A 26,292-nucleotide genomic window follows, 5' to 3' on the forward strand; every position below is an offset into this window, starting at 1 on the left:
TCGAACTTGTATTCTTTTGGACATCAGGCACTCCTTCTTTCCTATTATTCCAAGTCTACATAAGGGATCGACCTTAAGGCCATACCAGAAAGGCAGCAGCCCAAGCCCTAAGAGGGTTTACCACCAGTATCCACCATTGAGCTCAACCTACAGAAGGGAAATCTCCTTACTCACCCACACAGTTACCCCACCCACTACCAGTGACTGATCCGGTGAGTCCAGCGCAGTCTTCAGCACAAACAAGATGCAACTACTATAAGGATATTTCTAAATTATCCTTTCAATTTGTAGTCCGTTGGACAGACCTTCTTACTACATAGGTGTTGACAGTCATTACAGACAGTGTAGTTCCATCCAGCACTGACCTCCCCCTTTGCTGCAATGATTTTTAATTGAAAAAGCATTATTGGTATTGTCAGCTCTGAATAATGTTTCTCTATTTGTGATAGGCATTAGAATCCACTGTGTTTGCCGCAGTCACCATGGTGTTTTTCACCTGCAATGCTTGTGGAGAGTCCCTGAAGAAAGGACAAGTGGAGAAGCACGTGGCAGCTTGCAGAAACTGTCGATGCCTCTCTTGTATTGACTGTGGGAAGGACTTCTGGTGAGTTTATAGTTGAGTTCATTGCATCACATTGATATCACTGCATCATCTTTTTTTGGACATGTACTGATGCTGAATAGGTAGTGGTGTAAAAGCCAAAAGCCATGTGTTTATTGTTATTATATCATACTGGAAGACTTGTACATGTTACTGTGGATGAAACCAGTCCCCCTACCCTGTACTTCTTAAAGGAAAACTTCACTTTGATGAAATAGAGCTGTAATTGCTGAGTTGACTTTGTTCTCCAGTGTTGTGGCTGGGCTCTTAGGCTCCTTATCCATCTATCAGTGACTGCAAGAAAAGTCACATTCAGCAAATACCGCTCCTATTTCTATTAATAAAAAATTACAAAAGTAATAAATTAACTTTTCTTTTAAATTTGAATTAAACCTCTGCTTTAAAAAAAAAAAAAAAAAAAAAAAAGAAAAGAACCCAGTAGGGTTTTGCTGTAAAGTACTAGTATGCTAAACAATTCTCTCCAGTGCTGTGTTATTAGTTCTCTTGGCTATTACAGGCACGTCCATCTTCTTTCAGTCTACCTTTCGAGTTTGGACTCTTCATTCCATTGATTGGGCTCCGGAGACACCACTCCTGGACATGCGCATGGAGTTCACATCATGATGGCAGAGTGGTGCCGTACATGTATGCTTAGCTGCACATGTGTGGCTCAGCGTACATAAACACTGCCAAGCTGGGAGAAGAGTTTATGGCATAAGAGACCAATAGGGTGTTTTCTGTCATTAATATCCTACCTGACTGCATGCTTTTTTAAATAATGTTTTTTAGTTGATTACATCTTTAATCTGTTCCTAATGATGATTTGCCACAATGGTTCCATAGTATTATGTGTAACATCAAAGAACTGCTATTCCTATGTTCCATAATGGAAATTATTCATACAGTCGCATGACACAAGTGACACCATGCTGTTTGGGGTGGGGAAGGGAAGTCTTTTAGGCCAAATTCACATTATAGAGTTTTATGAACATTAGTGTCACATGTGTGGTGCTGTTCATTGTTCCTGGCACCCCAAATGTGGCAAGTTGACGTGCATTTTTTGTGTGGTTAAAAGAAAAAAGCTTGAAGCTCAAAAAGATGCGTGAGCTACTTTGCTGTGCATAAGGCAGCTCATTGAAATTAATTGGTTAATCTACAGTCAGGTCCATAAATATTGGGACATCGACACAATTCTAACATTTTTGGCTCTATACACCACCACAATGGATTTGAAATGAAACGAACAAGATGTGCTTTAACTTCAGACTGTCAGCTTTAATTTGAGGGTATTTACATCCAAATCAGGTGAACGGTGTAGGAATTACAACAGTTTGCATATGTGCCTCCCACTTGTCAAGGGACCAAAAGTAATGGGACAGAATAATAATCATAAATCAAACTTTCACTTTTTAATACTTGGTTGCAAATCCTTTGCAGTCAATTACAGCCTGAAGTCTGGAACGCATAGACATCACCAGACGTTGGGTTTCATCCCTGGTAAAGCTCTGCCAGGCCTCTACTGCACCTGTCTTCAGTTCCTGCTTGTTCTTGGGGCATTTTCCCTTCAGTTTTGTCTTCAGCAAGTGAAATGCATGCTCAATCAGATTCAGGTCAGGTGATTGACTTGGCCATTGCATAAAATTCCACTTCTTTCCCTTAAAAAACTCTTTGGTTGCTTTTGCAGTCTGCTTTGGGTCATTGTCCATCTGCACTGTGAAGCGGCGTCCAATGAGTTCTGAAGCATTTGGCTGAATATGAGCAGATAATATTGCCTGAAACACTTCAGAATTCATTCGGCTGCTTTTGTCAGCAGTCAAATCATCAATAAATACAAGAGAACCAGTTCCATTGGCAGCCATACATGCCCACGCCATGACACTACCACCACCATGCTTCACTGATGAGGTGGTATGCTTAGGATCATGAGCAGTTCCTTTCCTTCTCCATACTCTTCTCTTCCCATCACTCTGGTACAAGTTGATCTTGGTCTCATCTGTCCATAGGATGTTGTTCCAGAACTGTGAAGGCTTTTTTAGATGTCGTTTGGCAAACTCTAATCTGGCCTTCTTGTTTTTGAAGCTCACCAATGGTTTACATCTTGTGGTGAACCCTCTGTATTCACTCTGGTGAAGTCTTCTCTTGATTGGTGACTTTGACACACATACACCTACCTCCTGGAGAGTGTTCTTGATCTGGCCAACTGTTGTGAAGGGTGTTTTCTTCACCAGGGAAAGAATTCTTTGGTCATCCACCACAGTGGTCTTCCAGGTCTTTTGGTGTTGCTGAGCTCACCGGTGCGTTCCTTCTTTTTAAGAATGTTCCAAACAGTTGTTTTGGCCAAGCCTAATGTTTTTGCTATCTCTCTGATGGGTTTGTTTTGTTTTTTCAGCCTAATGATGGCTTGCTTCACTGATAGTGACAGCTCTTTGGATCTCATCTTGAGAGTTGACAGCAACAGATTCCAAATGCAAATAGCACACTTGAAATGAACTCTGGACCTTTTATCTGCTCATTGTAATTGGGATAATGAGGGAATAACACACACCTGGCCATGAAACAGCTGAGAAGCCAATTGTCCCATTACTTTTGGTCCCTTAACAAGTGGGAGGCACATATGCAAACTGTTGTAATTCCTACACCGTTCACCTGATTTGGATGTAAATACCCTCAAATTAAAGCTGACAGTCTGCAGTTAAAGCACATCTTGTTTGTTTCATTTCAAATCCATTGTGGTGGTGTATAGAGCCACAAATGTTAGAATTGTGTCGATGTCCCAATATTTATGGACCTGACTGTATGTACATGCTGCCTTAAGGGTGGACTCCTTACCTTTTCTTGCTGGCTATTTATACTCCGTTTTGTGTTTTTTATACTTTTGTTTATTCCAGGGGAGATGATTATAAAAGTCATCTGAAGTGTATAAGTGAAGATCAGAAATACGGGGGGAAGGCTTTTGAAGCAAAGGCCAACAAGGGAGATGTGAAGCAGCAGCAGTGGATTCAGGTATATATCTTTGCCACAGACTGACAATGGTAGCAGGTGTTTAGGTTAATAAAACACTATACTAAAGGGCACTGCATATACTATAGCCTATGAAACAGAGCTTTGTTTGGATAGAGCAGGGATCTCCAAACTTTCTAAACAAAGGGCCAGTTTACTGTACTTCAGACTTTATGGAGGCCGGGCCATGACCATTGGTGGCCAAAAAGTCCTGACCTCAGTTGGAAAAAACAATACCCTATTTTTGGTGTAATTGGAAGGGATTGTGCCTCAACATTGTTGTCACTGGGCCTCATTGTTAGGGTCACTGGGAGAAGGTGAGCCACATTGTCATTGTCAATGGGAGGAATTGTGTCCCATTGTTGGTGTCATTGGCAGGAATTGTGCCCTTTCATTGGTGTCAGTGGGGGGAATTATGCCCCATTGCTGGTATCAGTGGATAAAAGAAAGCAAAGGACGCATCTAGCCCTCAGACCGCAGTTTGGAGACCACTGGGATAGAGCATAAAGGTCACTTGCCACATATACTGACAGCTAAGCCAAATGTTAGTAACACCATAATATGTGAGCCGTGCTGACTTCAAAGCTACAAGAATACAGCATGCTGTTTTGAGATAGATGTGTTTATGATGTTCTCCATAAAGTACTGGAGAAAGAATCTAGAATCTACCAGTAATCAGATCTCTGATTTTCTAGATCAACCTTTTTCATCTAGGATCAATCAGCAGAGCTATTGACATAGACTCTGTAAAGCAGGGATAGGCATCCTAAGACGTACATATCAGAGCAAGCAATGTAATTTTCAGCTTTACCCAGAAGATTGTCATGTGGCCTATGAGCAGCCTCTGACTGGCCCACCACAGGTTCCTCCGATGGGCCTCTGCTCCCTACAAATACGTTCCTTCTGTTGTTGATTATAATTAACAGCTTACTAGGTGGTTAGTTACATAGCCTGGCCTGTCCCTCTGTGCCCATGTGCTCACCTTCACAATGTTTTAGGGAGGCCTGTCTGACAGCATTCCCATGATCAGTGTGGGTCTGTTTGTGGCCTGCCTGTCTATCTTCCTTTTGATGGCAATGCCAGCTGAAGGAATCCGGGCTTATCCGAGATGTAAAGGTACAGTGATTGGATCTGATCTGATGCCTGAAGGTGCAGGTAATTGAGGAGGATCTGAGGTCTGCTGCTGCAGAAATTCAGGCTGATCTGAGATTTGGAGGTGCAGGAATCAGGGCTGCACTGAAGTCTAAAGGTGCAGGAAATGGGGCTGATCTTAAGGTGCACAAATTGGGGCTGATCTGAGGTCTGAAGGTGTGGGAATTGGGGCTGATCTGAGATCTAAAGCTGTAGGAATTGGGGCTGATCTGAGGTCTGAAGGTGTGGGAATTGGGGCTGACCTGAGGTCTGAAGGTGTGGGAATTGGGGCTGCTCTGAGGTCTGAAGGTGTGGGAATTGTGGCTGATCTGAGGTCTGAAGGTGTGGAAATTGGGGCTGATCTGAGGTCTGAAGGTGTGGGAATTGGGGCTGATCTGAGGTCTGAAGGTGTGGGAATTTGGGCTGATCTTAGGTAAAAAGGTGCAGGAGAAGGGGCTGATCTGAGATCTGGAAGTGCAGAAATACAGCACAGTAATACTCACTGGCACTCAGGTTGTCCATTGCTTGTAATTTGGCACTTAATTATTCAATACGGGTTCACTGACCCTGCAGTAAAACCTCTCCCCACATCTTCCAAGTAAATGTCCTTGCCATTCTTACTATTTGTTTTTATTTTATTACCAAAAACAATTTTTTCATAGAGTTGGGATGTTCAAAATGATCTTCTCTAGCTGTCAAGTATGCTAGATTGTCAGAGTTCTTTATTTTATATCTACAACTTGTTGATCAAGCTAATGTATAAGGAGCTGTAAAAATAATTTTATCAGACTTTTTACCTGACACCTAAAAAATGATTTCACGGATTGTTCCAGGTTGGCTGCTAGTGCTGCTCCTCTCCCAGCCTGAGTACTGCTGTGCTGGGTATGACAGGAGATTGATGTCAGGACAAATTGATTTGCTTATACTAGTCGCATTTAGAGGGGGAGTGCTAAATCCGTGCCTTTAACCTTTAACAGATGTTTTTATTCAAAGGAAGTTTTATTTCTGTAGGCAAAGGTCCTCTAACCAAATAACTTACTGAAAAATTGTCAGTGCTACACACAACTTTTTAGATATTGCTTTAATTAATGGTCACCAGAAATCAATGTTTTAAACTTAAATCATATTTAAACCCAGGAACAAAAATGTATAAATATTGCAGCTCACCTGCCCATAGATGTGGTGGCTGCATTAGTTTTTTCCTTTATTTTCTTTTCCCTATTTTACCTGGCAGTCCTGCAGAAAACACATTTTATGGCCTGGGTGACCATGCTTGCATACTGTATTGAACTTCCTTTCCCCCCTCTCCTCCCGTCCATTACATTGTGGGACAGTATTCTGTAGTTCACAAAGAGAAAGTTGGGAACAATGTAAACTGATAACAGGAAAGGCAAGAGTGCACTGGCTACACATTGGATTTCTGGCAGGATCAACAGATACCTTTTGTGTCCTGTGTTCCTCATATATTGTTGAATATTTAAAGGATAAGTTCACCTTTTAGAAAAAAAAATAATAAATGCATATTTTTTTTTTTTTTTGCAGGTACAAAAATGTGCATTTATTATTTTTGTCTGCAGGAGCCTGTAAACCATTGCACCAGCAATCAGCAGATCGCTGGTGCCATGCAGATCTGGCAGTAAATCTGCTTGCTCATATGGGATGTCCGAGCAAGCATATATACTGACAGGAAGAATGAATTAACTACCACAGTGCTGTGATGCTCATTTCACTTTACATTGAGGGCTACAAACTGACAGCTGCTAAGGCTGTTGGGACTTGTAGTCTCTCATTCACAGATGACGGTGAATGAGTGACTCGGCCGTGTGCGCGTAGCCCCATGCTGCCCCTTTTTGGTAGTGGGGGCTGGTCTGATCGTAACATGTTACACCGTGAGTAAGGTGAACTTATCCTTTAAAGTAAACACAGACTCACTTACTATCATTCAAATTTCAAAAGAGAACAGCCTCTATTCCTATAGTATGTCAGCCCCAGTGTATGGTTAAAAAGAAACAGAAAATGGCCATAGGGTAGTAGTTAAATAATGATGGAGGTAATTTCATGACGTCAAAGTCATGTGTTGTCAGAAGCAAGAGTCCAAGTCACATAATTTCCATTCCTATAAATAACTTCTGCTTATAAAATGTTTTTCAGCTTAGTTCTTTGGAAGTGACTATAGGAACAGTCTGTATTTCCTGAGCTATAAGAGTTTCTTGTTTTGTTGGAATGTAAAAGTAGTAAAATTTTTCTATTGGTACACTCCACTCAGAACTAAATATGTAACCCATAACAAAAACATATTTATACATATTCAATAAATGCAAAAAAAAAGTTCTAGGAAAACACATTTACTGTACCTCCTGCCTCTACAGTACCTACCTCTATATTATGGCGAAAAGGAGAGGGGGAGGTGTTGTGTAGACCTAACACCAATGTCTAGATCTAAATACCGTTCTTGGCAAATCCTTTTAGCTTCATAAATCTGATAAATTCACCAAATGTGAGCGTGTATAAATGCAGGCCACGTGTTCCCAATTCTATGCACAACTTTGTGCCCATGGTTTAAATGCGAGTTAGCTGTGCTTTCCCATAAACTTCCATTATGTCCTGCGGCTTGAATGCAGGACTTTTGGTTCACTTTCAGAAACCGCACCACAACCGCAGGATAGGAGCAGTCTGTGAATGAAACTTGATTTCGCAGCTAACATACTGTGTGTTACTACACTGCAATTACTGCAGTTACTGCAATTAAACCATGGCAACATCTAATGTTTGTGTAGTATTATGTTCAGCAGACTGTGTTCTTCTATTGTGACTTAGATGACGTTCAGAGCACATTTTATGCCCAAATCATGCAAAACTCCACGTAATCCCAAGGGGTTCACATACTTTTTCTTGCAATTGTAGATACAAATCTGTTATTATCCATGTCACTGTTCTTACTGCTGTAAACTGGTGATAGTTAAAATAGTTTATTTCTAGTTTACTTCCCACACCTTCCAAGCCAGTAAGTACACATTTGGATTTAGTTTCCTTTTTCTTCCTATTACAGAGAATTCATGAAGTTATGAACAAACCTGGCATAACTCCAAACTTGAAGAACATCTTGAATCAGATAAGCACATATGATAACATCCCAAGAAAAAAATCCAAATTTCAGGTAAGTCTAAAGCTGTCCATACTCTAGTAGACTTTGTTGGAAAAGATTTTGTTTTTGGAATGTTCATTTGATTTTCTAGTGGTTTGTAAGGTCAGATTGATGCTTCTTTTTGTAGTGCTGAGAAAATTCAAAGGAGCGGAATAGGGAAGCTTCTCACAAATTTCTAACAGTGCATGTGGTTTCCATTCAGTAAATTGCATTCACACCGAAATTTGATAGCTGAAAGCAAAGAAAGTTTTAAAGTACTTTAAAACGACTTTCGTCATGTCTTCTTTGTCACATACTGCTGTGATTTTTCTACAATTGAACACAATCTACCAGTGTATGGCCAGCTTAAGTCCAGTTTACTGCCATTCAGATAACACTGCATGCAGTAAAACTCCTCCAGGCTAAACTCTGTTAATAGTGTAATGGGCGCATTCAAAAATAATATTAGCAGCAGTAAACCAAGCATTGAACAGGGACACCCAGGAACAATCCAAGCAGGCTTGTCCTGCTTTTTTATTCAATATAGGAGGGTCTTTTACAGCAAGTCCGAGGAATAAAACAAAATATCTGCACGTCTTCACCACTAACTAAGCTCAGGCCAGTTCCTGATTAATAGGGTGTTCACCAACACAAAAAGGCAGTTCTTACTCCTTCCATAGTGCTCTGTTAGCAGTCAGCCTTTTCACACAGAAGAGCGAGAACCTTGAGGATCAGTAAGCTCACATATAAAAAGGCCTATGGACAGCTGAGAGCAGTCACAAGGTCTTCTTCTAGATAAGGTGTTATTAAGGACTGGAGGCTTTATCCCACCCAAAGCACTACAAAGTCTCTTAGGCTCCAGGATGCAGAACAGGACTTAATATGGTTGTGAAGGCTCAAGGTTTCTTACCCACATGCATTTTATGCATGTAAGTAAAAAACCTTCTCTGTGCAGCAGTTACCTGATCCCCATCACGATCCAGCAATGTACAAGAGAGCCTCGGCACTCCAGTGACTCTCCCTCCTCCTTGGCTGAGACAGCAATTGCTGTCAATCACAGCCAATGAACCAGTTGTAGGGAGAGAGAGGGACTGGGGCCAAGCCACAGCTCCAGTGTGAATAGACATGCAGAGCAGTGTCTCGGGAGTGAGCCTATTTGGGTGTCCCCATAACAAGCTGCTTGCTCTGGAGACACTCAGCAAGAGCACCGGCGGGGGGACCTGAGAAGAGGAGGTACGGGGCTGCTCTGTGCAAAACCATTGTACAGAGCAGGTAAGTATAACATGTTTGTTATTTAACCTCTTCATGCCGGCCGCACACAAATGTGTGGCCTCCCGGCATCTGGGTCTAGGCGCCGAGCGGCCACACATTTGTGTTCTATAAAAAAAAAACATATGCGCTGAGAGCGCGTGCCCTGCTCCGCTACTCACGGAAAGGTCCCGGTCTTCTTTTTCGATCAGGACCTTTCCCGATCATGTGACATGATCCCTAAACCCCGTCCCGCTTCCCGGCTTCTGAAACTCTTAAAGGGGCGGGAGGCGCCAGCGTGAAGGGGTTAAAAAAAATGCTTTTTAATATAAGATTCTGAGAAAAAGTTTTTCTGCACATCAGTCATAAACCCTTGAGCCCCTTGCCATGACAGGTAGCAGGAGGAGAAGATGCTCCGCTAGCTGTCAAAGTGGGGGGAGCAGTCTGTTCGTAACAACATGTTACATGTAACACCCTGAATATGGGTGTAACATGTTATGAAAGGCGAACCTATCCTTTAATCCTTTAAAGAGTGAGATCTTGGTTTCCCCGTTAGCTGTCTATACACTGCTTTGTGCTACTTCAAATCAGGAAATAGAGGCATGTAGGGCTGCAAGTAACTATTTTTCAGAGTCGATTAGTTGGCTGATTATTGTTTCGATTAATCGGATAAAAACCTCAGAAAAAGTCTGGTGTATAATATAGTTAATACAGTATGTAAATTAATTTTTATTCTTGAATATCTATATGGAATGGTAAATATAAATAACCAGCGCTATGGTTAGGGAACAAAATATCTAATCCACTCTGAGAATAGCAGACAGAAGAGATGTACACTGCTTAAAAAAAAATTAAAGGAACACTTTAAAAACACATCAGATCTCAATGGGGAAAAATATGCTGGATATCTATACTGATATGGACTGACTAATGTGTTAGGAACATAAGGATGTCCCATCATTTGATGGAAATGAAAATGATCAACCTACAGAGGACTGAAATCAAAGACACCCTGAAAATCAAAGTGAAAAAATTAAGCAGCAGGCTAGTCCATTTTGCTGAACTTTCATTGCAGCAACTCAAAATGGTCCTCACTAGTTTTGTATGGCCCCTACATGCTTGAATGCATGCCTGACAATGTCAGGGCATGCTCGACAATGTCAGGGCATGCTCCTAATGAGACGACAGATGATGTCCTAGGGATGGTTTCCTCGCATATCTGGACCAGGACATCACTGAGCTCCCTGCCAGTCTGAGGTGCAACGTGGTGACGTTGGATGGACCAAAACATGATATCCCAGAGGTGTTCTATTGGATTTAGGTAAGGCGAGCATGGGGGCCATTCAATGGTATCAATTCCTTCATCCTCCAGCAACTTCCTGCATACCCTCGCCACATGAGGCCGGGCATTCTTGTGCACCAGGAGGAACCCAGGACCCACTGCACCAGCGTAGGGTCTGACAATGGGTCCAAGGATTTCATCCCGATACTTAATGGCAGTCATGGTGCCATTGTCTAGCCTGTAGAGGTTTGTGTGTCCCTCCATGGATATGCCTCCCCAGACCATCACTGACCCACCACCAAATGGTCATGCCGAATGATGTTACAGGCAGCATAACGTTTTCCACGGCTTCTCCAGACCCTTTTAGGTCTGTCACATGTGCTCAGGGTGAACCTGCTCTCATCTGTAAAAAGCACAGGGTTCCAGTTTGGTGGACCTACCAATTCTGGTGTTCAATGGCAATCAAGCTCTATGGTGCCGGGCAGTGAGCACAGGGCCCAGTAGAGGATGTCAGGCCCTCAAACCACCCTCATGAAGTCTGTTTCTGATTGTTTGGTCAGAGACATTCACACCAGTGGCCTGCTGGAGGTCATTTTGTAGGACTCTGGCAGCGCTCATCCTTTTCCTCTTTGCACAAAGGAGCAATTACTGGTCCTGCTTATGGTTTAAGGACCTTCTACGACCCTGCCCAGCTCTCCTAGAGTAACTGCCGGTCTCCTGGAATCTCCTCCATGCTCTTGAGACTGTGCTGGGAGACACAGCAAACCTTCTGGCAATGACACGTATTGATGTGCCATCCTGAAAGAGTTGGACTGCCTGTGCAACCTCTGTAGGGTCCAGTTATCACCTCATGCTACCAGTAGTGACACTGACCCTAGCCAAATGCAAAACTAGTGAAAAACAGAAAGATGAGTAGGGAAAAATGTCAGTGGCCTCCACCTGTAAAACCATTCCTGTTTTGGGGGGCGTCTCATTGTTGCCCATCTACTGCATTTGTTAGTGTCATTAACACCAAAGGAGCTGAAACTGATTAACAACCCCCTCTGCTATTTAACTGACCAGATCAATATCCCAGGAGTTTAATTGACTTGATGCTATACTCTGATTAAAATGTGTTCCTTTAATTTTTTTTTGATCCGTGTATATACTGTTAGGAGGTGGAATTTGGTACATACCATCTGACTTAGAGATCAAATTTGTTATTTAAAGAAAAAAAAAAAATACCTAAAATACATGTTTGCAGATTTACAGACAGGACTTTGATATAATATTATGTATGACAGACTCCCTTGGCATAGGCAGGTAGCTTGATACCTGCCCCTGCTATCACTTATGCTGGCCATACATGAACACATTTTTTGTTTGAAAATCTTTGTTTTAAGAATGCTCGTTCAATTTTCTAATCGTTAGTGGGGTCAAATTGGTGTTCATTTTCGACCACAGTGATGGGAAAATTCAAAGCAGGAGAATAGAAAACTTTCATTGCAATGCCTTATATTACTTCCAGTCTATCAGCTTCTCGGTTCAGATGCTGATCTTCCCTGTACAGAGCACTGTACTGAGATGTATGTGTGCTGCTTTGTATTTTCTGATATGTAAACAAATAATGCATTTTCTATGCATACTAACTAATCGGTTGTGAAAATAGTTGACAGCTATTTTGTTAATCGATTTGATTACATGTTTCAGTCCTAGAGGCATGTCCTGCATAGAATAGCCAGCCCAGGGAGAGCATCGCTGTGGATGGCTTCAGTTCTGCTTTATGTATACCTATTGTCACTAGTAACATGGACCCTAGAAATAGCATTCACCCATGTGTCAACTCAGCTGTCTCCCATACCGTCCCCGAAGCCTTGAAACTCAGTTTACTCTATTATGTAAATACAGACCAAATCTGAAAAAGTCAAACTCTGACCCACCCCTCCCACAATATTGACCAAAAGAGAGGTATAGGACAAGGTGAGTTAGAGCTTTTGTTTTTTTTAAGATTTTGGTTCAGTTTTTACTTTTTTTTTTTCTACAGAACTGGATGAAGAACAGCCTAAAAATTCACAATCAAGCTTTACAAGAACAAGTTTGGGAGATTTTCTCAGAAGCCACCAGCACAGTAAGTATTATTCAGGTACAGTGCCTTGAAAAAGTATTCATACCCTTTGAGATTTTCCACATTTTGTCATGTTACAACCAAAAACATAAATGTATTTTATTGGGATTTTATGTGACGGACCAACACAAAGTGGCACATAATTGTGAAGTGGAAGGAAAATGATAAATGGTTTTCAAAGTTTTTTACACATATCAGAAAAGTGATGTGCATTGGTATTCAGCCCCCCTTTACTCTGATAACCCTAACTAAAATCTAGTGGAACCAATTGCCTTCAGAAGTCACCTAATTAGAAAATAGTCCACCTGTGTGTAATGTAATCTCAGTATAAATACAGCTGTTCTGTGAAGCCCTAAGAGGTTTGTTAGAGAACATTAGTGAACAAACAGCATCATGAAGGCCAAGGAACACACCAGACAGGTCAGGGATAAAGTTGTGGATAAGTTTAAAGCAGGATTAGGTTATAAAAAAAATCCCAACCTTTGAACATCTCACAAAGCACTGTTCAATCCATCATCCGAAAATGGAAATAGTATGGCACAACCGCAAACCTTCCAAGACATGGCCGTCCACCTAAACTGACAGGCCGGGCAAGGAGAGCATTAATCAGAGAAGCAGCCAAGTGGCCCATGGTAACTCTGGAGGGGCTGCAGAGATCCACAGCTCAGGTGGGAGAATCTGTCCATGGGAAAACTATTAGTCGTGCACTCCACAAATCTGGCTTTTATGGAAAAGTGGCAAGAAGAAAGCCATTGTTGAAAGAAAGCCATAAGAAGTCCAGTTTGTGAGAAGCCATGTGGGGTACACAGCAAACATGTGGAAGAAGGTGCTCTGGTCAGATGAGACCAAAATTTAACTTTTTGGCCTAAAAGCAAAACACTAATGTGTGGCGGAAAACTAACACTGCACATCACCCTGAACACACCATCCCCACCGTGAAACATGATGGTGGCAGCATTATGTTGTGGGGATGCTTTTCTTCAGCAGAGACAGGGAAGCTGGTCAGAGATGATGGGAAGATGGATGGAGCCAAATACAAGGCAGTCTTAGAAGAAAACCTGTAAGTGTCTGCAAAAGACTTGAGACTGGGGAGGAGGTTCACCTTCCGCAGGACAACAACACTAAACACAGCCAGAGCTACAATGGAATGGTTTAGATCAAAGCATATTCATGTGTTAGAATGGCCCAGTCAAAGTCCAGACCTAAATCCAATTGAGAATCTGTGGCAAGACATGAAAATTGCTGTTCACAGACGCTCTCCATCCAATCTGACAGAGCTTGAGCTACTTTGCAAAGAAGAATGGGCACAAATGTCACTCTCTAGATGTGCAAAGCTCGTAGAGACATCCCCAAAAAGACTTGCAGCTGTAATTGCAGCGAAAGGTGGTTCTACAAAGTATTGACTCGGGGGTGGAATACAAATGCAGGAGACACTTTTCAGATTCAAATTTTGAAAACCATTTATCATTTTCCTTCCACTTCACAATTATGTGCCACTTTGTGTTGGTCTGTCTCATAAAATCCCAATAAAATATATTTAGGTTTTTCATTGTAACATGATCAAATGTGGAAAATTTCAAGGGGTATGAATACTTTTTCAAGGCAATGTAAATGCTAATGATCGGTACATATCCTACTCTGACATTTACTTACGAGTCCCGAATAATTTCACAGACAAAAGAAGCAGCTAGTAAAGAAACACCAAAAGCAGCTCACACAGCTGCTCCTGAAGAAACATCTCAATCTTCAGAAACCATGGAAGAAATGAAGAAGAAGAGCAAAAGGGAGCGCAAGGAGGAAAGGAAGAAAAAGAATAAAAAAGAAAAAAAGGAGCTGAATTCAGAGGAACACACAGAATATGAAACAAAGAAAAAGAGCAAGAAACGCAAAATGGAAGAGGAGATTCAGGAGAGCGATGATGAGGATAGAGCAGAGAAAAAGAAAAAAAAGAAAAAGAAACATGAAAATGATGAGGAGGTAGAAGAGTCAAGAACACAGAAGAGGAAACCTGAAGAATCACAAGGTATCCATCTGGTGCAGTTAGATATTTTTTGAAAACTGGCCGTAGTGTAGTTCGGTAAGGACCCTGTGGCAGTTGTGCCTCATTCTTCCCTGCCTCAGCCTTACTGCCTTGATGGAAGCTTAAAGTAGTGCAGAGAAGGTCAGTCAGGTTTCTGGATATAGAGCATCACGTGCAGGATCAACTCAGGGCACAGGGTAGCTGCCCTTTTTATCCTATTTGTTGGCTGTGTTATCTGATGTTGCATAACAAAGTATGCCTGTACCAGCTCTGCCTGTACCAGCTCTGCACTATAGTATATCATAGTAAAATTACAGCTGGGGTAGTAAAGGTAGCATAGGAACCAGTTTGCCCACCACCTAGAGTTAGCTCCTTTGCAGCTGTTTTGATTCAGATTCCTACATAATTGAAAAGGGGCATATGTCTGCACTACTGCTTCTCTATGGTGAATGGTGCTGTTTCCCAGTCAATGGTGAGTGGACACTGAACTAAACTTGTAGCCTTAGACTAGGCTATGGCCATTCAATTATTTACGTTCTTAAAAGTCTGTAATTTTAGATTTAACCATATGTCTTACAGATCTGTGTGGGGGGAGTTGCACACATTCATGGTGGCTGCAGTCACCAGGATTGTGTGTAAATCTGACAAGCAGACTCATGCCTGTTGAGTGGAAGCATTCGGGCAGCTACGCCACCCAATTTGCTTTCACACATCCCCAGTAACCCCCCCCCCCCACATGCACGTGTGCCTCTCAGGTCCGCCTCAGTGTCCGTGGCCATCATGGGAAAAAATGTAATGCAATGCGATCTAGATTGCATTGCATTAAGTAGAACAGGGGAGACATCCAGGGTCTCATTAACTGCCTCACGCCCGCCATATAAGGAAATGACGGACGCAAGGCGGTTCTTTCGTTCTGGGAGGACGCAACGGATCACCGATCTGCGGAAAGAGCCGATTTCTTCAGCTCTGTCGTGTGATCAGCTGTGTCCAATCACAGCTGATCACATGTAAATAAGGAAATGCCGGTTATCGGCATTTCTCTCCTCACGAGTTGTCACACTGACAGCTCGTGAGGAGAGGAGAGCCGGTAATCTGCATTCCTTAGAGGGGACATCTATACTGATCATCAGTGCCCTGATGATCAGTGTAGCCCCATCAGTGCCACCTGTCAGTGTCCATCAATGCCACCTGTCAGTGCCATCAGTGAACATCAATGCCACATATCAGTGCCTACCAGTGCTGCCAATCAGTGCCGTCTATCTGTACCACTTAACAGTGCCAGTCAGTGCCACCTAACAGTGCCAGTCAGTGCCATATATGAATACTGCCTTTCAGTGCCCATCCGTGATGTTTATGAATGCCCACCAGAGCCCATTTGTGCAGCCTCATTAGCGCACATCAGTGAAGGAGAAAAATTACTCATTTACAAAATTTTATAACAGAAACTAAGAATTGTTTTTCAAAATTTTTGGTTTATTAAAAAAAACCCAGAGGTGATTAAATACCACCAAAAGAAAGCTCTATCTGTCTCAAAAAAAATTATAAAGATTTAATATGGGTACAGTGTTGCATGACCACGCAATTGCCATTCAAAGTGCTGAAAATTGGCCTGGGCAGGAAGGGGGTGAAAGTGCCTGGTAGGCAAGTGGATAAAGAGAACTAGCCACTAAAAAAATCATCATAGTGTTGAAAAAAATATATTTTTTTAAATTGTAAAAAGCACATTACACCCCCCCCCCAAAATAAAATAAAAATAAAATGTGAAGGCCCCCCCCCCCCACATATATACGCACATAATATAAATACATGCAAAAGTTGATTGCAATACACATGTTACATATTACCATGCACATTGGGAGCAATATTTCTAGCACCAGACCTTCTCCTGTGTTGCCTATGAAAAATATAGGGTACTGAAGTTTGTCGCCATTGCAAGAGCGCACACAAATTTAAGGTTTCACGTGTTTGGTATCTATTTACTTGATACAACTTCATATTTTATATTTTACCAAAAAAATGGGTATTCTTTTTGTGTTTCTGTGCGCTAAAATTAACTATAGTGTGTTTTTTCTACTGAAAATTTTCATTGCATAGACCTTTTGCTGTAATATCGGGTGACATAAAAAAAAATGGAACTACCATTATTTTATTCTCTAGGGTTGCTGCTTTCAGAAAATATGTTATGTTTTGGGGATTTTATGTAATCTTCAGTTCCAAAATGATTTTTTTAAGCATGTGTGCATAAAAAAAATGGGAAACCGGCTCTGGCAGAGAAAGTGTTAAAGCAAGTCCTCACTGACCTCTGTAGCAGCAGATGCTGTGGAGCAATTAATTCACAAATTTTGCAACCTATCGGCCTATAAGTCTACAACTTTTTTTGTCGCAAAGCCTTGCATGCTTGTCTGAAATGAAACCTGCACCTCACCTATTCTGTTCAATCTAAATTAAATAGAACGCTTACTTAGAACTTGCGGTATGTGTTCGTTGAGGTTGAGAATGGTTCACTGAAAGTATTGAAGTCCTTGGTGAGCAGAACAGATAGAAAACTGCTATTTTTCAGAAAGAGGTCAGCAATAGTAGTCGTAATGTACCAGCATTTCAATTTGTTTCTGCATAAACTGTTCACTTTACTCATTTTTGTTTATGCTGTACAGAACAAGAAGATGTAGAAAACGATGAGGAGGAGGAAAATGATGAGGATAACAGCGCTAACAAAGGTAAAATGCATTTATTGCTGGCTAGGTTTGTATTTGTTTTTTTTCTTCGTATCTCTAGGAATAGACTTAAAGCCCAACTCCCAAGAATTGGAACCAATCTACATTGGTAGTGGTCCCACTGCGCTGCAAGGGTAAACGCTTGTTATGTCTAGAGGCTAACCTTGTGAACCAAAAAGAAAGACCTTGAGGCTCCATGCACACTAGCGGTTTTTTTAAGCTCCTAGAAGCTATTATCAACAGTTTTATTTTCTGCCCCTAAAAACTAATGTTATCCTATGTGTTCGTGCACATTTTTTATGCTAGAAGCATTTTCAAGCTTCAGCATTTAGGAGCAGAAAGGAAAAAATGTTTTTGTAGAGTTTTTGGGAGTGTTTTCCTGACAGAAATAAATGCTGAACGCTAGTAAACGCTCTTAACCACTTCCAGACCGGACACTTTTACCCCCTTCCTGACCAGGGCAATTTTCAGCTTTTAGCGCTATCACACTTTGAATGACAATTGCGCGGTCATGCAACACTGTACCCAAATGAATTTTTTGCCATTTTTTTGAGATAGATAAAGCTTTATTTTGGTGGTATTTATTCACCACTGGGATTTGTATTTTTTTTGCTATGTAAATGAAATGTCCAAAAATTTTGAAAAAAAGTGTTTTTTTAATAAAATTTTGCAAATAAATAATATTTCATCATAAATCTTAGCCAAAATTTATTCCGTTATCTTTTTAGTAAAAAAAAAAATCCAAATTAGTTTATAAGCAAAAATTATAATTTTTAAACATTTTTTTTACATTTTTATTTTATTTTTTTATATTATTATTTTTTATTTTTATTTTTTTTTTTACATACTGTTACCCTAGCAGTACAGTGTCACCATGGTGACACTGTACTACTTGTGAGGGGTGATGAAGATTTTTTTTTTTTTTTTTTACACTGATTGCTTTTACACCCATATAGGATGTAAAAGCAATCATTTCTCTTTCTCTCTGTGTGCATTCTTGCACTCATTGAGAAGAACTGAGTGAGCTGTGATTGGTCACAGCTTGTCACATGGTACAAGGCTTTTGTGAATAGCCTTGTACCATGTGACCTCTGTGATCATTTACAGATTTCACACATAGAAAGCATTGATGTCACAAGTGACATCTTGCTTACTACTTTGCATGTGATCACTGATTGGCCAATCAGTGATCACATGATCGGGACCTCGTACAGAGGTCCCGTCCGACGATCGGTGTTTCACTGTGTCCGGAGGACACAGCGGCCACCGGATCGCGGTGCTGCGCGCTCCCAGGGAGCGCGCACAAGCAGGGTGCGGGGTGGCCGTTTATAGACGGCCACCTGACCCTGCAGTGCCACCGTCCGGCCGTTTATATACAACGGCCGGTCGGGAAGTGGTTAACAGCTTTTCCAAGCATTGTTTTTCTCCTGTACTGTAAAAATGCTAATAAAACGCTAACGCTTCTAAAGACTACTAAATGCCAGCACAAAAACGCTATTAGCATTTTTCAAGCTTCTAAATGTGTGTGTATGGAGCCTAAAAATGCAGTATAATAAAAAAAACATGATACTGTTTTAAAGTAATTGTAAGGCTACGTTCACACTAGCCTTGTGTGCAGGCGGCAGAGAGGCGTTTGGGAAGCGTTTTTACCGCTTCCCAAACGCCTCTGCCAATTCTGCACATTACAGCACATGGTGCTGTTCTAACGGGAGCGTTTGCGTCGCGTTGCGTCGCGGCAAAACGGACGCCTCTGGACGAGTCAGGAGGCTTTGAAGCCTCCTATTCTCGTCTATGGTGCCGCTCCGCAAACGCCCGGCCGGCGTTTGCGGTGCGGTTGCGACGCGGTTGCGGGGCGTTTGCGGAGCGGTAACACCACTCAAACTGCATTATAGGCGTTTGTGGGGCGTTATTAACGCTCGGAAAACGCCTAGCAACCGCCGCTAAACCGCGCATGCGGCGTTTGCGGAGCGTTTGCCGAGCTTTAAAAAACGCTCCGCAAACGCCGGACCAACACTTGCCAAACGCTATAGGGGCGTTTGGCAAGCGTTGGCAAAACAGCCTAGTGTGAACGAGCCCTAAAGGTCAAGGTTTTTTACTGCATGAAGGTAAAAAACCTTCCCTGTCCAGCATCTCCCAAAGCCCCTCTAAGAGCTGATTCACACGTGTGCAGTGCGGATTGAAGCTCAGGTTTCACAGCTAATTGATACAGTAATTGTTCACAGGTTTACATCAAGTTTACATCAGGTTCAGGAAAGGATTAGCTCAGGATCTTATCTTTTTCACACATATGCAGTTTAGAAACAGTTCCCTTAGAAGTCAAAAGCCTGTAATCCACATCTGAACCTGACTGCACTGCTCAGAAATTCAACATGACTCTTTTTTTTTTTTTTTTTAAACCGAACTGAATCTGCACCACCAATGCATCGGATGTATGTGAACAGGCTCCATAAGAAGCAATTTTTTATTCACATGTCATGCGGATTGGATGCGGTTCAAACCGCATCCAATCCGCATATGTCTGAACAGGCACTTATACTCGCTTAATCTCCTTCTTCATCCATTGATGTGCACTGCAGTTTCGGCTATCCCAGGATTCCCTCTAATTGGCTGAGACAGTAATGGGAGACATTGGCTCCTGCTGCGATCAATCACAGCCAGTGAGCCAATGAGAAGAGAGAGGGGCGGGACACACGGAGCAGCGGCTTGGGAGTGCGCATGCTTGGGTGCCGCCATAGCAAGCTGCTTTCTGTGGAGGCACCCGACAGGAAGGCGGGGCCAGGAGCGCCCGCAGGGGGACCAAGAAAAGGAGGATACAGGCTGCTCTGTGCAAAACCAATGCACACAGCAGGTAAGTATAGACATGTTTGTTATTTCATAAAAAAAAAAAAAATTCAAGCCTTTAGAATCACTTTAACTTAACACTTGTCAATTTTGCCTTTTTCAGTAATACGTTGCCGCCAATCAGAAGCCAACTCCTAAGCAGTTTGTAGTGGAACTTTAATCAGTCCTGCTAGATCACTTCATGCTGGCCCCTTTTGCTATGTAATACAATAAACATAAGTGTCTATACTGTTTAAAAACCAGAAATACACTGTCTCACCCTGCTCTGCACATGCTCATTTGCTTTCTATATTTTGGCACTGTGTCGAAAATTAGAGCCACTAGAGGCTAATCTGCTGAGCAATTATGGAGGCACTTTTTACAGCACACACTAATTTTGGTATCAATAAATGTGGAATGTATGTTCCTTGCTAAAGAACATAATTTTTTATATAATTTAATGAGTAAAATTCTGCTTTTAACCACCTCCCGTCCGGCCGTTGTATATAAACGGCCGGACGGTGGCACTGCAGGGTCGGGTGGCCGTTTATAAACGGCCTGCCCCTACCCTGCTTGTGCGCACTCCCTGTGTCCTCCGGACACAGTGAAACACCGATCGTCGGATGGGACCTCTGTACGAGGTCCCGATCATGTGATCACTGATTGGCCAATCAGTGATCACATGCAAAGTAGTAAGCAAGATGTCGCTTGTGACATCATTGCTTACTACGTGTGAAATCTGTGAATGGTCACAGAGGTCACATGGTACAAGGCTATTCACAACAGCCTTGTACCATGTGATAAGCTGTGACCAATCACAGCTCACTCAGTAGTTCTCAATGGCTGCAAGAATGCAGACAGAGAGAAAGAGAAATGATTGCTTTTACATCCTATATGGGTGTAAAAGCAATCAGTGTAAAAAAAAAAAAATCTTCATCAACCCCCACAAGTAGTACAGTGTCACCATGGTGACACTGTACTGCTAGGGTGACAGTATGTAAAAAAAAAATAAAAAAAGTTTAAAAATTATAATTTTTGGTTATAAACTAATTTGGCTTATTTTTTATTTTTTTTTTACTAAAGAGATTAAGGATGAAATATTATTTATTTGTAAAATTTTATAAGAAAAACACTTTTTTTCAAAATTTTTGGACTTTCATTTACATAATAAAAAAAAATAAAAATCCCAGCGGTGAATAAATACCACCAAAATAAATCTTTATCTGTCTCAAACAAATGTAAAAAATTCATATGGGTACAGTGTTGCACGACCGTGCAATTGTCATTCAAAGTTTGATAGCGCTGAAAGCTGAAAATTGCCCTGGACAGGAAGGGGGTATAAGTGACCGGACAGGAAGTGGTTAAATTAGGCATGCTAGTAAAGGTTGATTTTTGATGGTTTCCTATTGGTTACTGCACACCACTTCTTTTCTCTTGCCTTCCTTTCTCTGGCAGTTTCTTAGTCATTACTTGACAGTTCTGTTGCATAATCTCCTGGCTATTAACATGGAAACTAGGAAAAACATTAATATGCACATGTAACCCTTAGTTTAGTTGGTATAAAAAAGGTTACAGAACAGATCTTTTCTTTCTTCCTTTGTTGTGTATATCACCAGACCTAGATTGGTAAGATGACAGAGTTGAATCAAGCCTGGATAAACTGTTCACCTATATTTTACAGGTAAATTTAACTGGAAGGGAACTATCACAGCTTTATTAAAGCAGGCTCCTGACAATGAACTTCCCATCAAGAAGCTGAGGAAGAAGGTAATTGTACAAATAAATATCTATTTATGGTCTTCATCTCAAATTTCGAACCTAAAATGCTTTTTCACATTTCCTGCCTAGAGCATATCTGCAATGCTTTCCTCATTTTCAAATGGACATGTATTTCCTATTATTATTACTACACTTTTGAGGATACTTGTTTTAGGCAGCCTGTGCTGAAGGGGGCTTCCTTTGTGTACAGGGGAAAAAAACACTGGTGGAATTACCCTAACCAAAATTAAAACTGAACTCTTTAAACCCAAAATCCCAGTTTGAACTGTGTGATGTGTAAAACCTTCCTCTTTGAAATTCCTCATTCAGACTAGGCCCTAAATTGAATTTGCGAAAGAGATACTAATGCTCTTTCTCATTCCAGTTTAGCTAAGGTCTACTTAGGAAATATGTGTAACATTTTATTGTTTCACAAGCCATTTTATAATTTTATTGTTATGGAAAAATCCTCTGTATTTCATTTTGAGGATGATTTTCTAATATTCATTAGACATTGATGTTTCCCCAGGCATCTTCCAGAACAGCAACTGTAGAGACCAGGCTTCTGCTACCTGAAATGGTTACTACAATCTAGTACCCGTAGCCACCAGGTTGCAGACCTCAATATTTGTTAAAACGGGATAAAACTTAAGCCTGGCCTTCTCTCTAAAATCAACAGCCTGCGAGTGTGCAAGCAGACTGTAACCAGACGTTCAGGGCAGTGACCCTTAAGTTACATATATAGGAGGTTCATTTCTCATTCATCTCCATACCTGATTGTGGCTTTAAATTCCAGTCTACTACTCATAGTAAAGTCAATTTGAAAAACCTTGTGAGCTAGGGTGTAGACAGCTGGGGCAATGGATGTCCTCAAACATACTGCGCATTAGGGAATTGCAAGTTGTCGCACACAGGGGATTCACAGGGCACCCCCACCTTCTCTGAATACCATAAGCTGCAATAAGATGTAATAGTGGCTTACAGCAGGGTGACTATATTAGCCTCTTTTGCAGTGGTACAAATTTTATTAAATAGTATACAAAGAATTTTACCACAGCGCAATAACGTTTTTTCTTGTTCAGATATATTATTAAAGGTAACATAGCAGAATTAGTGATTACAGATCTAGAGATTGCAAGTATATAAACTCAATGGGAGATAACCACAGTTAGAATGCCTAGGAGATGTTTGTATATGTTGGGGATGCAACCCCTAACATTGTGAACAAAAATATCAATATTCTTGAAGAGTACAATGCAGACAAGTTTATACATTGGTTGATATTTTAGAGAGCAACAGCATGTCAGGGTGTGGTTAATGTCATGTGATGAATAGTATAGCAATTTGGTTATGGGAAGGATTTCTGATGTATTTGTTTCCTTAACCGGGGGGATTGAACTGTAGGCATCTCAGTTATCATGGTTAAGGGTATGCCATTAGCGACCAATATGAGAATAACCATTCAGTAAAGAAAAGGGGGGGGGGGGGGGAGAAAAGGAGGGAGGGGTGAAGATAGAGGGGAAATGGGAATGAAGATTGCAGGAGGGGTACATGGGGGAGAAAGGAGGGGTGAGAAGGAGGTGCGGTGGGGGCGATCAGAGATGGCGATTAAAGTTTTTTTTATCGCAGCGAGGTATGTTACTCTTCTGTTTAACATCGTTTCCTTTTGTTAAGAATTCATTAGCGTAGATTTCATAATATCCTTGTAAGAGTATACAGGAAGCATGTTGCAACTAGATGATCATACTACCTCTGGTCTAGATGCAATGCCAAAGAAAAGGAGGTGCAGAATGATCCCAGGCCTATGACCCCTGTATAGTACAGACACAGACTTCAGTTTCTAAATTGCGATTACAAAAATGTTAAATGCTCACTCACCAAATTGGAGCACTCCCTTGATGCATCTGCACACCCTCCTGGCGCCCAGGAAATGTAGATGTTTATCAAGCAGCTGATGATATCACTTAAAATAATTAATTATACAAAAAGTATGGTATTTTTTATTTAAAGTGCAGTAAATGCACTTCAAAACAAATCCTGGCTTGCTTCTGTAGCTTTACACACATTTGTTTTTTCCTAATTGCTTTCTGTTGCTATGGAATCTTAGCAGCCTGTCAGCCCTATAGCATATAACACACAGAGGTATTTCTAAAGCTGGCCATACACTTTGCAAACTGATGGTAGATCCTGAGGAGATTGTACAATCAACCAACTATGTAGTTACAAGTAGATAAATGCAGGAGTTTTGAGGAAAAAATCTGCTTTATCATTGTAATGACATATTCAGTCATGAGTAAGCATTGAGATGCAGTTCTGGGCGCCGGGCAAAACGTTTTCTTTTTTTGTAAACTTTAGTCCTGCTGGGCAAGCAACAGGGCTCATCTGTCAGGTGGAAGCAGTCGCGCTGCAGCGCTGCTGCCAATTACTTCCACACAGTGCCAGCTTCTATTCCCCCCGTCCCCCCGAACCTCCCCCTGCTTGTGTTCTCCCGGGCTCCACTTGCCCACCTGTGGGCCCGGGATCGGCTCACCACAGTCGGCTAGAGGGGAATGAGGAGAGCGGACACATCTGCTCCCCTCCCCTTCTTGTCCTGACCTGGAAGTGACGTTATGATGTCACTTCTGGGTCCCCGTTGAGAGATTCCCGGCGATGGAGGCCGGGGGAGAATGTAATGTGGTGCGATGTGCACTGCATTACATCCAGGGGAGGCATCCTGGGTCTCTCAATAAAGAGAACCTGTCACCAAAAATTATCACATGATGTCCCCTATGTGATCAAAAAAAAAAAAGTTTTTTGTTTTTATTGTAAAAAATGAAAGTTACACCCAAAGAAATAATTTTATATAATAAAAAAAACAGTAGTGATCAAATACCACCAAAAGAAAGCTCTATTTGTGTGAAACAAATTACATAAATTTAATTTGGGTACAACGTTGCATGACCAAGCAATTACCAGTTAAAGTGGCGCAGTGTTAAACAGCAAAAATTTCCTGGTCAGTGGTTAAAGGTAAATCAGACAGATAAAAACAGCTGTAACTATAAAGTGCATACATGCAGGGGCATATTAGTAAAGCATTAAATGACATTCACCAAACATTTACTGAAGGTGAATGTTCCTGATGAATATAATATGCAGTGATTTCTCCACCACCAGTGAATGTGTATGGTTAGTGTCACATGTGCCTGTAGCAGCCTCTAAAACATTGCTGCTATGGTCAAAGTATGTCCTTCAGTTTCAGATTTAATCTCAGTCATGGTGGGGCCTTGGAACCTTCTTACTTCACGAGGGGCTTTTATTGTCCATATGGCACCTTGCTCTCATAAGGCAGCTCTCTGTTTCTGGGCTTTTTACTTTTTTTATTAGGTAATCGTACTATGCCAGTATTAGTCCTTGAACTTTTTTGTTATTGCATTGCACCAGGGCTCCTCGTAACAACCTTCCTTCCAGCCGGTTTCAGGTCTAAGCCTAGGGCTTCACAGGCCATTAAATGTCATTGCTACTTAACAGACTTAACAGCTCCTTGTCAGTAATCTCTTTAGAAAGCCATTGATTTCAGTCTGTTGTAAATGAAGAGATTACCAACCCTTTTTTTTTTTTCCAGAGCTGGGAAAAGTCAGGGTTTTTTTTTAGTGTCATCTATACCCCTTTAACCCTTTTGCTGCCAGGTCCATCATAAGGACCTGCCATTGGGGGGGGTGTAAATCTGACAAGCAGACTCCTGTCTGTCAGATGGAAGCGCAGCCACCTGATTCCACCACTGGTAATGGCGCCTCCACCTTATATTGCAGGCTCCGCTTTCCCATCTGCAGGCCTGGGACCAATCTAGAGGGTGCTGTTAGGTAGAGGGGAGTGAGGAGAGCAGACACACATCTGCTCTCCTCCCCTTCTTGTTGCTGACTCAGAAAGTGCCGTGTATGACATCACTTCTGTGTCACCCTCTCACTTTACTACCCGGGGAGGAATGTGTTGCAGTGTAATCGGCATTGCATTACAGTCAGTGGAGCACAAAGGAGACATGCAGGGTCTAAAAAAAATAAAATTATAAATTGCAAAAAGTTAGTCACACTCAAGCACATAACCCCACCCCTCCAAAAAAAATTAATTGGAGGCCCCCACCCCCATATATACACACGTACGAATGTAAACAAACTCCTCAGGTGCCTACACATGAAAATGTCAATAGTGATACACATGTTACATATCACCACACATGCTGGAGTGAGAGCAATAATTCTAGCACCAGATCCCCTCTATAACGCAAAACTGATGACCTATAGAGGCTTTTGAAGCCTTGCCTATAAAAAATATAGGGTACTGAAGTTTGTCGCCATTTCACAGACACACACAAATGTAAGACTAGGACATCTTTGGTATTCAACCTCATTTTTATATTTTACCAAAAATGTAGGTAAATTGTGTTTGCTTGCCCTCAAATTTACTTTAGTGTGTTTTCTAGACCTTTGCAGTAGTATCGTGTGACATAAAACATT

At 41.5% G+C, this 26,292-nt stretch overlaps 1 protein-coding gene across 1 annotated transcript in view; it reads left to right on the forward strand.

Moving 5' to 3' along the window:
- Positions 1 to 26,292, forward strand: part of LYAR (Ly1 antibody reactive) — a 41,395-nt gene that overhangs the window by 11,065 nt on the left and 4,038 nt on the right. Inside the window, exons 2-8 of the mRNA XM_089677402.1 lie at positions 450 to 604; positions 3,490 to 3,604; positions 7,782 to 7,889; positions 12,410 to 12,493; positions 14,165 to 14,513; positions 17,165 to 17,227; positions 21,726 to 21,811. Coding sequence (XP_089533528.1) covers positions 483 to 604; positions 3,490 to 3,604; positions 7,782 to 7,889; positions 12,410 to 12,493; positions 14,165 to 14,513; positions 17,165 to 17,227; positions 21,726 to 21,811 — 927 coding nt within the window. The 5' untranslated portion in view covers positions 450 to 482. The remainder of the gene's footprint in view (positions 1 to 449; positions 605 to 3,489; positions 3,605 to 7,781; positions 7,890 to 12,409; positions 12,494 to 14,164; positions 14,514 to 17,164; positions 17,228 to 21,725; positions 21,812 to 26,292) is intronic.

The sequence above is a fragment of the Staurois parvus genome, unplaced genomic scaffold (genome assembly GCF_062004578.1).
Source record: "Staurois parvus isolate SC_StPar_1 unplaced genomic scaffold, SC_StPar_1.0 ptg000186l, whole genome shotgun sequence".
Taxonomy (NCBI): Eukaryota; Metazoa; Chordata; class Amphibia; order Anura; family Ranidae; genus Staurois; species Staurois parvus.